Source organism: Ostrinia furnacalis, unplaced genomic scaffold (assembly GCF_004193835.3).
Source record: "Ostrinia furnacalis isolate ACB-3 unplaced genomic scaffold, ASM419383v2 OfSCF7395, whole genome shotgun sequence".
Lineage (NCBI taxonomy): Eukaryota > Metazoa > Arthropoda > Insecta > Lepidoptera > Crambidae > Ostrinia > Ostrinia furnacalis.
Genome location: NW_021137634.1, coordinates 401,597 through 415,889, shown reverse-complemented (window position 1 = coordinate 415,889; position 14,293 = coordinate 401,597). Strand labels below are relative to the sequence as shown.

Sequence of the window (14,293 nt, the reverse complement as noted above, 5' to 3'; positions counted from 1 at the left end):
AGATAAATCATTGTACTTAGTCAAAGGTATCTTCTTAATTTCCTAGAATTAGCTGAACACTTAACTAATGACCATGCATGCATGCATGCTATCAGCTACTTAATGACTATGAGCTTTCTATCGACAACGAGAAAGGTCGAAGTTAACTGTGTACCCAAGATTTGTTTGTGTAAATAATCAAATAATTTTAAGTAAAGAATACTCAATTGACTCTACACGTGCTCTACATGATCTCGGATGAGGACCCTACTAGAGATCATAGTTGCCATATTTTGATTTACAATCTTTTATTTTCTGAAAGTGTAATTTTAACATGTTATTTGGTTTGGGCTATAATTTTCTGACAAAACAATAATTTTCTAGCCAGAAAAACTAGAACATTGCGTCTAAAAACGCTGAACTCCCCTTACTTTTTCGGAAATACCTATTAATTTATATTGGTTATTTTTATGAAGTTCTTACCGCCTTGGCTATTTCTGTAGCTTACTAAAGTTCACTTGGTTGGTAATGAAATGAATAAGCAGTGGGTCTAGACAAAGTGCCATTATAATCGCAAACCAGTCGAAAAGTGGTCGAAAAGCCCCTTTTTTGTATGGAATTTGACGGATTCGATTTTCGATTCGATCAAAAAGTGCGTTTTGTCTAGGGGGGCTGGTAGATACTCAAGTTTGTTTGTCATTGAAGTACCTAAATCTGACAGTCATACAATTCAGATTTAATTCTATAATAAGTATGTATTTTAGGTACCAATAGCTCTTATGAAGTAAGACTAATTACATAAATATTTGCATTTACATGCGTCGGGGTGTCATATGCCCTGCAGGCGGCAAGACACAAAATGCGGGCATTGCATATTTCTTGACAATACACTGATAAAAGTTTTGTGTCATTGACCGTGACTGTAACCAAGTAATTAAAAGTTATCTCACAATAATTGACATCACCTTTAAGAACATTGGGTTGGCAATAAACTATTCAGTCAATATCTAAATACCTATTAATATAATAAGTAGGTACTCAGAGCCGATATTAGGTATATAAATCTATTAGGAGGTCCTTACTAAATACAAAGTTTATGTTTTGACGAATACTTAAGTACTCGCAGCCGTTGCAAATGGCTCTACATTGAATACATTACAGGAATTTAATGTCCCTGACTGCAAGCTTTTTCATCAAAACTCATGCAATTCAGACATTATGTGCCTAATCATATTGCTTCATTTACTTTTATTGTAGACACCATGAGGCACAGCACAAAATAAATGAGTGCGACGAGAACGCATTATGTTTTATTTCCGGTAAAATACTTACAGTGACTCTAGACGAAAGTCTAGTTAATAAATGATAAGATGATATCGTCGAATACATTGTAAATAAATGCAGCTTGCTCCCTGATGAGCAAATATGAGCCGTGCGTACGTGAAACTCGCGAGGTAGCACGCGGTCGTGCCGCAGCCGCGTCGATATTGTTCATTTGTTTTGATTAGCGCTCGCCGCCGGCCGCAGCGCGCGTTGGGCTCCGGTGATGGATGACTCGCGACAATGCTCCTCCGGGGACGCGTGTGGGCGGTGTCTTGACAGCCAAAATCTGCACTTTCCTTCGACTTTCTCTTCAAGGTGCGAAAGGTGTACATTTGGGGGCTCACAATGCTTTATTCGGTAGCTGGCGCCGCATAAGTGTACGCGTTCTAATCGCATCACCGATATCGCAATTGAATTCGTTTCGTGTCTTGAAGTGCATCGCGCTTTGCTGATATTCAAAACACCTGCATGCGACTTCCGAGGGCGTGCTTATAAATTAGTGCAGCGAGTGTTAGGCGGGATTCGAGGAGCAGCTTTGAGTGTGCGATGTGAGAAATGGCGCCAAGAGCTGAGATAGTGACTGTAGCTCTACTCTTCGTGCTACGAGCCGGTGCGCCTGCGCGTTTTCCCGTAAGTATTTATATTGTGTGCAATCGTCCGCCCAACTAGGCGTAAAGTTGGGCGGGCGGCGCTTCAGGATATCGTTTTACTTTGATTTTTCCTCGATATTTGAAATATTTACAAAAGAAAATATTTGTACTAAGCTCAAATTTTTAATGGCAATTTTTTGTACTATATTAAAATGAAAATACATGAACGGTATTGAATCTTTATAAATTGGATAAAGTACAAATCTCCTGCATACAAAGATATTTTTTCTTTCTACAGAACAATACAAACATTTGACTTCATGAACGTGTCTGTATTAGTTACTGTATTCAATATACTTACCTACTTACGATATGTGTTTTTGCGAAGATAATATTAACTTTGTATCCTAGTCAGGTCAAGTTTAAAGCCTTAGCTTAGTACATGACTGGTGGATTCAATAGCGAGATGAAAGAAACAATGGTTGTTGTGTACCTAAGTGGGTGTCAAAAGATATTTATTTGACTTACGCTTCAAAAGCAAAAACAAATGATTTTACGAGAAGAAAGCAAAAGGCTGTCCAACAAAATTATGCAAAGTAACACCTAACCTTCGCACAATTCCGTTAGAACCGTTTCCTGTTCGCGGAAAACCTGAAAAAAAACGCATACCTAAGTAAGTAGGTGGTACTTCTTTGTTTTTATTTGGCAACCATAAAAAGTTAATTCAAGTTTCCTTAATGCACACTTAAAATATTGTTTTTGTTGGTTGGTTTTGTTGGTTCAGTGGCGGCGTAGCATGGCTTGGCACCCGGACCGCCCCCCCCCCTTTTTTTTGGGGCTGGGGGCTATGGCACCCCAGAATGGTCTGGTCTGGTGCCCCCTAGGATTTTTGGGTTACCGATTCGAAGATGAAAGATGTTTAGTACGAATTAGCTATACGATACCAATATCGCACCCCCCCCCCATCATGACATAATCCTTATGTCAGACTGTGAGTACTAATCTGCGCGCAACTTTTGTCACCCCCTGATGCTTGGCACCCGGGGCGGACCGCCCCCACCGCCCCCCCCNCCTATGCATAACTATAAAGATTGAAAACATTGTGAGAAAACCTTTAGATAAATACGCAACCGATGTAACCTCATGTAGAGCGGATACTTAGGTAAGTTAGTGTAATATGAAATCAAAGGCGATGTGTCTTACTTACTAGCATACTAAATGCATATCTGCCTACTTTAGTATTTAAATTACACGTAATTTTTATTAGTCGGGGTGTATCTATCAAAGCTCATTTGTACAGAGCACATGCGGAGTGGTAAGTAAATAAGAAAATAAGAGTATCGCTTTAAATTGATCAAACCGGGAAATCAACTTCTTGTACCTGGAAATTCATCTAAACTTTGCAGGAAACCTATAGGTAATAATACATTCTTAGAATACATTACATCAGACATCATAATAGTAAATTGAGGCACGTGCTATACAACAACTTTCACCGAATTCTGATGCGTCCGTATCTAGGTGATGTTCAATTTTATTTTGGCAATTATATTACATAATAAATTGGAGTTTGGGACTTTACCGTGCTGGATCACGTAGCAAGTTACACAACCGTAAATGTCACGTAGTTTTTCAATCGGTTTCTATGAGTCACCACAGTTCGGTTTCATTTACGGGCAGTCGTTTCAGAGACGCGCGCTTCAATGAGACTGTTCGATAAAGTATAGACAACATGCGTAACTGAAAAAAATCTTGCGTCAGAAAGTAATTCTGGCATCGCTCCTTGAGGTGCAGCAAAAAAATTGCACAGAAATAAACACTTCATTCTTAAAATATGCTTTAATTTTTAAGAGCTGTCAATTCAGCCTTCTATTAAAATAGCATGTAAATCGCAGTCCGTAAACAATGTAAGATTCGGGTAACTAATTTTCAACATCTTAAATTCTCCTGAGGTCCAACACACTTTGACGAAATGAGTCACACACAATACTTAGACCTAATGGATATTGATCGGCTCAGAATACTTTCATCATCATACGTATGCAGACGTAATACATAATTGTATCCGAAAAAGCGAGTGCTCGACTGTAATTCGGACAGCATTGTCTTCAAAGAAAAGGAAAAACAAATAAGTTTTACTTTCCCCTTAGTTCGCTCACATCCGCTAATGTAGAGCCAACACTTAGCTGACTCACGTGGTGTTTTCGTGGTTCATTTCGGTTTCTCTCATCACCATCAGTTTTACTTACCTACCTACAAACACAGTATATTATAATTTATGTACTGTGCTACAAGTCACATGGATAACATGTGATACTACATGTTACGATCTATTCATAATTTTCATGGTCAAATAACATTGTCACATATCAATAACCTGATGTCATGCCCTGAGTGCCCAAGCAACTGCACTCAGGAGGATTTGATGAGTGCTACTGACAACGCCACTCTTGTGGCGGAGTTTTGGGCTGACACTGTGTAGGTTTGTTGTCGACACGAAAAGAAGAAGAATAACTTAATTTACGTACATCTATGCTCATCTATGTACCATACCACTTTTTGTGAAATATTTATTGAAAGCTATTAACTATCCTGGAAACCAATACAAAAACTTAGATAAATTTATTTCTATTAAAGATAAGTCACTATACTGCCTACTGTATTTAGACAAGTAATTTAGCTTCTAATAATCGCTACTCTTGCTAACTGGAAGATCGTGGTGTTTATATTTCCAATTGTCAACATTTTAAGTGACAGTAATTCTCACCATTGCTTCTCACCTTCATTTTCACTGCTTCGTAACTCCAAACAGGACCTATGTACCTAGCTGACCGCCAAGCTTTTAGTGAGATGTTTACAAATTTTGAGTCTGCGATGTTTTGAAATAGCAGTAACCATTTATTTATATTTAGATGTTTAGAAAATCGGTTATACAGTTTATGTCACATTACTCACAATTATCTTCTCATTAGTTGCAATGCTCATTACATAATAGAGCTGGAGTGAATAGAAAAACGTTTCCACTGTAATGAATATGACAGCGTAAACAAAAACTCACCTTTCACTCGCAGTCAAGGTATACTTAAGTGTATTCTATTACATGATGCATATTTTCTCATACCAAATTCGTCAACAAAATGCGATGATTAGTGTACGAGTGTCATTGAGAATTGAGATGAATATTATCTTTATCTCGGAACCTTTTATTTGGGGAATCCTTCCTATCCAGCGGCATATATTTATTCTTTTATAACGGGAACGTACTAGAGCTGATCATAGAGTTCTCGATTTAATGTAAGTACCTACCTCTTACATAAAAGCTGCCAGATTTTAATATTATTGATTTCAACTCGGCAGCACGTCCTCGATTCAGTTTGAGATCACTTGACACCGCTCATCCTTGGGTGGATTCGCATAGCCCCATTTAAATTATGTACACACTTGGTAAGTGATAGATAAGTGTCGTGCTCGTGAACGTTCCCACGTCTTTTATTAGTTTTAATAATCAAAGNAATCAAAATGGCGCGTTAGTGGCGATGGTGTGAGGCAGCGAGAGAGGCGCGTGCGTGTTGTCACCGCCCCGGCCGACCTCGTTATCACTCACATTCATCATCTGCTCATTGAGTGGCATGCGCACGCTTTGACGCGTTCCTGATACCTACATCGATTGCATTGTCAAACAATGACGCCAAATAGTAGTTTTGCTGAGTAATCCGCAACGAGACTTAATTTTATCGGTCAAGCTTTAACGTGGGCAGACGCAGTTAACTAGTACTTATTAGAAATCGAATGTGTCACGTCTTTTTATAAGCTCTCTGATATACTTAGCAATATTTTTATTGTCTACTTTGTGGATTTTATACAATACCGTTAATTTACATTGTGTGCCCAGTGACTCATTAACACAGTCACGCTGGGTGATGACAGGAAAGAAAGTACCTTCTATAATTAAGTATTATCCTGTTATTTTTTGTGCCAATCCTCACGCGACCAACTTTCAAAAGATGTTCAACCTAGTTTCAACGCCGTAGCGCGGCGACAACTAATTAAATTAATTAACAAAAAATATGAATCACCTTTAAAAATTAGGTCTCCAAACATCATTAAATGACTATGCGATTTGCGAGACTATGGCGAGGTTTATTGTGTAAGTATTTTTGCAACTTCCTAAACAACGAATGATGCAAAGTTCCCCGAACTAGTACTGATTAGTAAATTAAAATTCATATCTCCGTGTGAAGTGTGCGAAATCCTTGACAGCGAGTAGCGACGCGGACAAAGGCTAAATAACACAAAATAGTTTCAGCAACGATCATTTGACTGTCCTTTACAACAATTAAAGATACTTTTTGCGAGAGACCAATTAAGGAACATGTTTTATGTTTTTTCCAGGATTACTTCCATGGCTGGTGGACCGACGAGCGCGGCAAGCACGGGCCAGACAGTGACGTGCAGGTGGTGTACCTGCCAGCACTCCTGCCCCGAGAGGCACAGCTGTCAGCAGACAGACCGTATGATAATGACATCCCTTTGCCCTACAGCTTCGATGCTTTCGGAAGGTAATAATATAAGTTCATCATCATTATCATCATTTCAGCTAGATAGTTACAGGACACCGAAGTCATGTCCCAAAGCTTGTTATATGTCTCTACCAGCCAACCTTTACTTTAAGGAAGGCTCACTTTTTGGGAAACTCGCTTCTTTTATGTTTAATCCTTCTGTCACATAATATTCCATCAGATAAAATCTTTGTCGTATTGGTTAAAGACAAAAAAAGAAAAAAGCAGCATTGCATAATTTTCGAGAATTTTAAGCCAATATTTCACACATTTCAGGAGTTTCGAGCTGCAACTGGTGCCAAACCGGCGGCTGGTGTCTCCGCAGTTCCAGGTGTGGTCCGACCGCGGGCAGGAGGAGCCACTGTCGGTTGTGGACGCCTCCTGTCACTTCCAGCACTCGGGAGCCGGTGCCGTTGCAGCGCTCTCCGCGTGCAGGGACCATGCATTGGTATATTGTTGTTTACTGCAATTTCAGTAAGAAAGCCTCATGAAATCAAGGCATTCAACGCAAACTTAACTTTATCCTATCTGCTGCTAATATTCAAAGTAGAGTCAAATACTTAGCGATGTCTATGAATTTTTGATAAGTAATCAAGTAGTAATGAGTTTCAGGATAGCGCCAAAGTTTGTAAAGTGATTAATATTTAGTGTAGTAGGTAGATGTCTTTGGTAGATTAGATATTTAGTTGGTTTGTGCTAATTACGGTTTCAGAATTCAATTAATGAACTCTAGATAGAGTGTTACAGAAACTGCAAATGCTGGTGTGAGTGTGGCAACTCCACTGAAAATTAAGTCAAAACCGGGTACCTACACAAATACCGAAAGTCACAAAGACACTTAGGTTTGTCTGAGTATGGAATCAAATGATGCAAATGATCACCTAACTATCAATAGCAACTGTGTTTCTTACTTTCAGCATGGCTTGATCGTAGTAGACAACTCTACATACGAAGTGCGCCCTCTGCCGGCGGGCGCTGGTCGCGCGGAAAACGGCGATGGTCGAACGGCGCACGTGATCCGACGAGCACCGCCGCCTGCGCCGNGAAAGTACACCTACCTTCTATAATTATTATCCTGTTATTTTTTGTGCCAATCCTCACGCAACCAACTTTCAAAAGATGTCCAACCTAGTTTCAATGCCGAAGCGCGGCGACAGACAACTCATTATATTAATTAACAAAAAATATGAATCACCTTTAAAAATTAGGTCTCCAAACATCATTAATTGACTATGCGATTTGCGAGACTATGGCGAGGTTTATTGCGTAAGTATTTTTGCAATTTCCTAAATAACGAATGATGCAAAGTTCCCCGAACTTATAAACTAGAACCAATTAGTAAACTAAAATTCATAATCTCCGTGGGAAGTGTGCGAAATCCTTGACAGCGAGTAGCGCCGCGGACAAAGACTGAATAACACAAAATAGTTTCAGCAACGATCATTTGACTGTCCTTTACACCAATTAAAGATACTTTTTGCGAGAGACCAATTAAGGAACATGTTTTATGTTTTTTCCAGGATTACTTCCATGGCTGGTGGACCGACGAGCGCGGCAAGCACGGGCCAGACAGTGACGTGCAGGTGGTGTACCTGCCAGCACTACTGCCCCGGGAGGCACAGCTGTCAGCAGACAGACCGTATGATGACATCCCTTTGCCCTACAGCTTCGATGCTTTTGGAAGGTATTCAATTATAGTTAGAGTTACTTCTGTAAAAGAACTAAGTAACTATATAGCGACGGATATCTTGTGTTCGATTCCAGGTGGTAAAAGATTATAATACTCGTAGTCAATCTATAGGTATAGGTATGTTAAAGAGATTCTGGGAGGTGGAACTCAGAGGGATGTTAAATGTTTCACAAACAAAATAGGTATCGCAAAAAGCTTATTTTAGGAAGACTCACTTTTCGGGTTAAGCCTCGCTTCTACCTTCAGTCTGATCATCAATTTCCACCAGATGAGATCAAGGACATCCGCTTTCCGGTTATGGTTAATGAAAAAAAGAAACCTTTTTTTAAATAAGCGATGATATAAATTCAACATTTAATTACGTCATAATCTTGGAGGTTTTTTTATTAGGCAGGTCCACGGATTAAAAGCCATTATTTCAAATATTTCAGGAGTTTCGAGCTGCAACTGGTGCCAAACCGGCGGCTGGTGTCGCCGCAGTTCCAGGTGTGGTCGGACCGAGGCCAGGAGGAGCCACTGTCGGCCGTGGACGCCTCCTGCCACTTCCAGCATTCGGGCGCCGGCGCAGTGGCAGCCCTATCTGCGTGCAGGGACCATGCATTGGTATATTGTTGTTTACTGCAATTTCAGTAAGAAAGCCTCATGAAATCAAGACATTCAACGCAAACTTAACTTTATCCTATCTGCTGAAAAATATTCAAAGTAGAGTCAAATACTTAGCGATGTCTATGAATTTTTGATAAGTAATCAAGTAGTAATGAGTTTCGTTTCGAGATAGCGCTAAAGTTTGTAAAGTGATTAATATTTAGGGTAGTAGATGTCTTTGGTAGATTAGATATTTAGTTGGTTTGTGCTAATAACGGTTTCAGAATCCAATGAACTCTAGATAGTGTTACAGAAACTGCAAATGCTGGTAATATGGCAATTTCACTAAAAATTAAGTCAAAATCGGGTACACAAATACCGAAAGTCACGAAGACACTTAAATTTGTCTGAGTATGGAATCAAATGGCAATTATGTTTACTTTCAGCATGGCTTGATCGTAGTAGACAACTCTACATACGAAGTGCGCCCTCTGCCGGCGGGCGCTGGCCGCGCGGAAAACGGCGATGGTCGAACGGCGCACGTGATCCGACGAGCACCGCCGCCTGCGCCACCTTTCGACGACGCGAGACCTCTACGACCACGCGTTCGGCGGCCTCGAGCTCACTACCCACACTTCAAACCACCACCTTCGAGCTACACCATCGAGATTGCACTTTTCTTGGACGAAGCTGGATACAAACTCTTCCATCCGTTTCTAAATTACAATGAAGGTGATTTGCGCGATATGCTGCTGGCGTACATAAACGGGGTAAGCTTTTTTAAAGCTTTAATAAAAACTTTAGCTAGAGCTTTTAAAAAAATGCAGTCATTGAATCCTGTCGGAGATCACCTAACATAGGACTCCAAAATCTTGATTGCTATATCCTATAGATTTTCGTCACCTTTCTTGTTGCATTGCGATTTTAGCGGAAGGATTCCTTAGTGGTTTGTAATTTCTTTTTGATTACAGGTTCAGGCTCTATATCAGCACTCGTCTCTCGGTACCAGAATCCAGTTGTCCCTGGTACGCCTGACCCTGCTACGTGCGCAACCGCCATCGCTGCCGGCGCACGCCGAGCGGGGGCGTCTTCTGGACGCGTTCTGTGCTTACCAAAGGTCTTTGAACGTTGAAGATGATGATGATCCTGAGCATTGGGATATGGCCCTGTTATTGTCTGGGTAAGTTTATGGAAAATGGCACTTTTTAATATACTACAGGCATAGATGGCCAATGGTGTACACAAGAACTGGTGCCTTTACCTAAACTGTAACTGAAGTCAAAACAGAAGCTGAAACTGTACGGAATTCTCCTGTATCTTTAAGCAGCTAAGATTAAGATCGTGTTACAAACTATTTTATTTACATTCTGAAGGAAAAATCCTTAGATCTTCAATATGAGATTTGCTGGTTAGCCTGATTAACTTAAAAGGTCTGCAAGGTACAAACAGTGACAAGACAATGATTACTTCTGTGACAAAGATAACAAACCCAGCAGCAAGAGTCGCTACGTCCCTAATCGTGTGTTCCAGGCTGGACTTCTTCTCCGAGGAGGGCGGGCGGCGCAACGGCGTGACGATGGGCCTGGCGCCGGTGGGTGGCGTGTGCCTGCCGGCTCACGCGTGCGTGGTCTCCGAGTTCGGCACCACAGACGCGCTGGGGAGGCCCTACCCCTCCGCCGGCTTCACCTCCGTCTACATCCTCGCGCACGAGATTGGGCATAAGTCTGTCGAGATTTTGTTTTTACTGAAAATTACTGGTGTATTTTGGAATGCTCTCGGGTTCCATGCTTTTGGATTCGGGTGATATTCAAAGCATAGATGCAAGCGTTCTTGATGCTGCAATTTTACTGCAAAAACTTACCTTATACGAGTCCTAACTTCAAGAAAAGCTGTGATTTACTATTTTTACCGAAATGTAACTAGGTACCTATTAACTCCTGTTTATTGCGTCTTCAAGGTTACGATTTTTGTGTTTCTGAATTTTATTGTCAGGTACGAGTATCAAGTAGTGATAAACTCTTACGCGTATCACTACTACGTGTTGCTTTTGTGCTATTTAATATAATTACCATACAGCCAAGAAATGACTTAAATATAGAGACAGTATCGCTTTGATTCTTTTCTTTCAGAATTAAATTGTCTCTACATTTCTAACATTTTTGTCAGTAGGGAGCTATTAGGCACTGTACCTATTTGTAAAACTATTAACACGAGATTTCCAAACTACTGTTTAGCTTGGGCATGCACCACGACGGCAGCGGCAATTCCTGCGCCCGCGACGGCTACATCATGTCGCCCTCGCGCGGCACCAACGGCGAGGCCACCTGGTCCGTCTGCAGCGCGCAGGTCGTTTCGGACTTGCAGTACGTACTTTTTCTTCATAGCTGATTAAGGGTGGTTTTACAGTCACGCTTATGCCCGCGCGGTTGGTCAGCGTCGCGGGCCACTACATACATTACTACACGTGGTTACATGCAAACTATGTGACGATCCAAGACCCGCGATGATGACCAACCGCGCGGACGTAAGCGTCTCTGTAAAACCACCCTAAATCAGTTCCAAAAGTTTAATAAATTATTTAAAAGATGCACTTTAATATGAGTAAGCTCAAGCTTAGGAGGTTCTATAAATTAATCGTTAAAATTCCACTTGCGCTTCGTATTTGTCTGACACAAATATTTCACTCACTCTGCCACTATCGCCGAAAGATGCGCAAGTAGAACTTTGTTACATGTATTTATCTATTCTATGATTAAGATGGGCAACATGTCTTTTTGACGGAGCTGATGACTTGGACACCCCCAACGAGCTCAAGCACGAGAAGTTCGGAGAAGCACCGGGAGCTATTTGGAATGCCAAAAAACAGTGCGAGGTGAGTACCTAGTTGCTTTTATAAGTAAGATTATAATCTTCTGGCTAAATTCGTAGCACAGGAAAACACAAGCTCACTTGAAAACTTAATACTTAATAAGTACTTCAGGCATTCAGGGTGAAGATACATTAACAGCAGATGCTCGTCTTTTCAAATAAGTTGGCAAACAAACAGTAGATGCTGGTCTAGGGTTTAAATTACAGAGATGTACCTAGGTACGCAAATAAATATTTCAGTGTTGCTTTGAATTTATATCGCTTGTAGCAGAATAGTCATCATTATTAGCTTGAAACTCATAAATGAGAGATATTCGGGCGTTGATTCCAGATCCTCCTTCGCGACTCGGACGCAGCGCCGTCACCGCTGGGCCCCGCCGGCGAGCAGTGTGCTCAGCTGGCTTGCCGCACGCCTCACCGCGCCGGGTTCTACTACGCCGGGCCTGCGCTGCCCGGGACGCCTTGCGGGAATCAGAAGGTTAGATCTTTATGTAAAAAAAAAAAGATTTCAGACATGTGGGCTAGACAAGAAAATATATTTTCTTCAAGTGCTCATGAAACGACGAGTTGGTACAATAAACTAATGCAAATTCACCTTTCATCACAATTGCTAACATACAATTTTGTACGTGTGTTGCGCTATCTTCAAAATATTTAATCACTCTATGATCAGATCTTGTACCAGATTCGTAGAGAAAAGTAGGTAGTTCAGTAGGCCTAAGATGCGCGCCGTAATAACTTTCATCGACGTCAAAATGTATGGGCAAAATCGATAAAATGGCGTGATAACCGCTTATCGCGGCGCGCATCTTAGGTTTACTGGTGGTTTTTTTACACTGTCACAAGTTTGAGGTCGTCTTCCATCCACGATACAACTATCAGGTGTAACCTGAGGTCTAAGTTATTTCCATCACATCATCTGCACCTGCTTCCAGTGGTGTCAAGGTGGGGAGTGCGTCCCCGCCGGAGCCGGTCCTACGACCAGCCCAGCCCCTAGACCGGAGGAGGGAGCAGGGGAAGCGGGGGAGGGCGGCTGGGGCGCCTGGCGAGAGGCGGCCTGCCGCTCGGGCTGCACGGCGCGCGCGCGCGGCTTTCGCGAGAGGCGCCGAGTGTGTTCGTTAGCTGAGGGCTGCAGCGGGACGGGGTATGATGTTGTGCTCTGCGATGATTCCAAGGTGGGTTCATAGCTAGATTCGTTTGATAAGTAGGTTTCAAATTAAAATTCAAATATTTTATTAGATCTGAGGTGGAATTGTGTAAAGCAATCGTAATCATTTGACAGACATTACGATGAGGGTTTTCGCGAATGAAAAATCCGCCAGGTGGCAATACGTAGACGCGAGGTCCAAATGCTGCATGATTGGTTATTTTTGACATGACATTTACAGATATGTCAAAATCCACCAATCACGCAGCAGTCAGACCCCACATCCACGTCCCGCCATCTAGCGGATTTTTCATTCGCGAAAACCCTCAATCATGAGTTGGGTAGTTTCATTATTATTGTCTCGATATAAAGTTGATAGAGCTAATAAAATTTATTTAGATGATGAATGCCATCATAAAATCTTGGTACATTTGAAAATATAGAGGCAATAATGCGCTTCACAGCTAATAAAGCTGCGGCACGTATCCCCTTAGAAGACAAACCACATTCCATGCCTATACCTGATTACCTGGTGGTGGCAGATTTGTTGCCACTAAAATTTGAACTTTAGTGAGTAATAACATTTAATACGGCTTTTTGGCGGGAATCTGAAGCGTCATGTTAGCGGTTTTGTTTTATTTCCTCAAATTCGTGTTTGGGCGACTATAAATGTGTGATAATGGTGGATTAGTAACCATTGAGTGTTCGTGAACGTGCATGAGTGTGGGCAAGTGAAGCAAAACAGTGCATCGTGATATTTTGGTTCTCTCAAGTTGTCCATAGGAGGTCTCAGTAAAGCACCACCACTTTACTGAGACTTAAAGGGTGGGAAGGGGTATCATCTATCATCCTTCATTATATCATTACTTGATCTTTGTAACTCGTATCACTTATATGTATTGCCAACATCATCAAAAAAGTTTTTTTTCATAATGTCGTACACGTCATAAACATGTTCCCAGGTGTGCGGCAAGAAGACGCGCGTGACCGCGGGCGAGTTAGCCAGCCGCAAGTGCGCGGAGTTCGCGGCGCGAGTACCGGCGCTGGACGCGCGCGCCGGCGGCCTGCAGGCGCCGCACGACCCTAGTGAGCTCACCATAACCAGCCTTTATTAACCTCTACAGGGAGGCCAAGAAGCTAGGGCTGCCTTCTCTAAAATTTGGCAACAGAACGCAAAACATAAACTCTTTTTGCTCCATTTTTTCGCCAGCAGCTACGACATTAATATCGTAGTAGTAGTGTCGCGTCGTAGAAGTGAGCATTGAAAACATGAACCAACTTGCTTTTTTTTATCGCCAACAGCTACGATATTTCTATCGTAGCAGTTAGTAGTGTAGCAGTAGCTACGAAAACAAACTCCTTGCTCCATTTTTTCGCCAGCAGCTACGATACTGTCGTAGTAGTAGTAGTAGTAGTGTCGTAGCAGTAGCTACGTGAGCTACGAAAACAAACTTGCTCCATTTATTCTTCAGTGGCTACGACATTTTTATCGTAGCAGTGGGAGTGTCGTAGCAGTAGCTACGTGAGCTACGAAAACAAACTTGCTCCATTT

The 14,293-nt window shown here is 41.7% G+C and overlaps 1 protein-coding gene across 1 annotated transcript in view; it reads left to right on the top strand.

Annotated features, from left to right (window-relative positions):
- Window positions 1-1,414: 1,414 nt before the first annotated feature.
- Window positions 1,415-14,293, top strand: part of LOC114364417 (A disintegrin and metalloproteinase with thrombospondin motifs adt-2) — a 20,986-nt gene continuing 8,107 nt past the window's right edge. Inside the window, exons 1-11 of the mRNA XM_028320581.1 lie at window positions 1,415-1,932; window positions 7,948-8,135; window positions 8,573-8,744; window positions 9,173-9,496; window positions 9,698-9,906; window positions 10,257-10,448; window positions 10,961-11,089; window positions 11,484-11,598; window positions 11,926-12,072; window positions 12,530-12,769; window positions 13,704-13,827. Of these exons, the coding sequence (XP_028176382.1) occupies window positions 1,858-1,932; window positions 7,948-8,135; window positions 8,573-8,744; window positions 9,173-9,496; window positions 9,698-9,906; window positions 10,257-10,448; window positions 10,961-11,089; window positions 11,484-11,598; window positions 11,926-12,072; window positions 12,530-12,769; window positions 13,704-13,827 (1,915 nt within the window). The 5' untranslated portion in view covers window positions 1,415-1,857. The remainder of the gene's footprint in view (window positions 1,933-7,947; window positions 8,136-8,572; window positions 8,745-9,172; window positions 9,497-9,697; window positions 9,907-10,256; window positions 10,449-10,960; window positions 11,090-11,483; window positions 11,599-11,925; window positions 12,073-12,529; window positions 12,770-13,703; window positions 13,828-14,293) is intronic.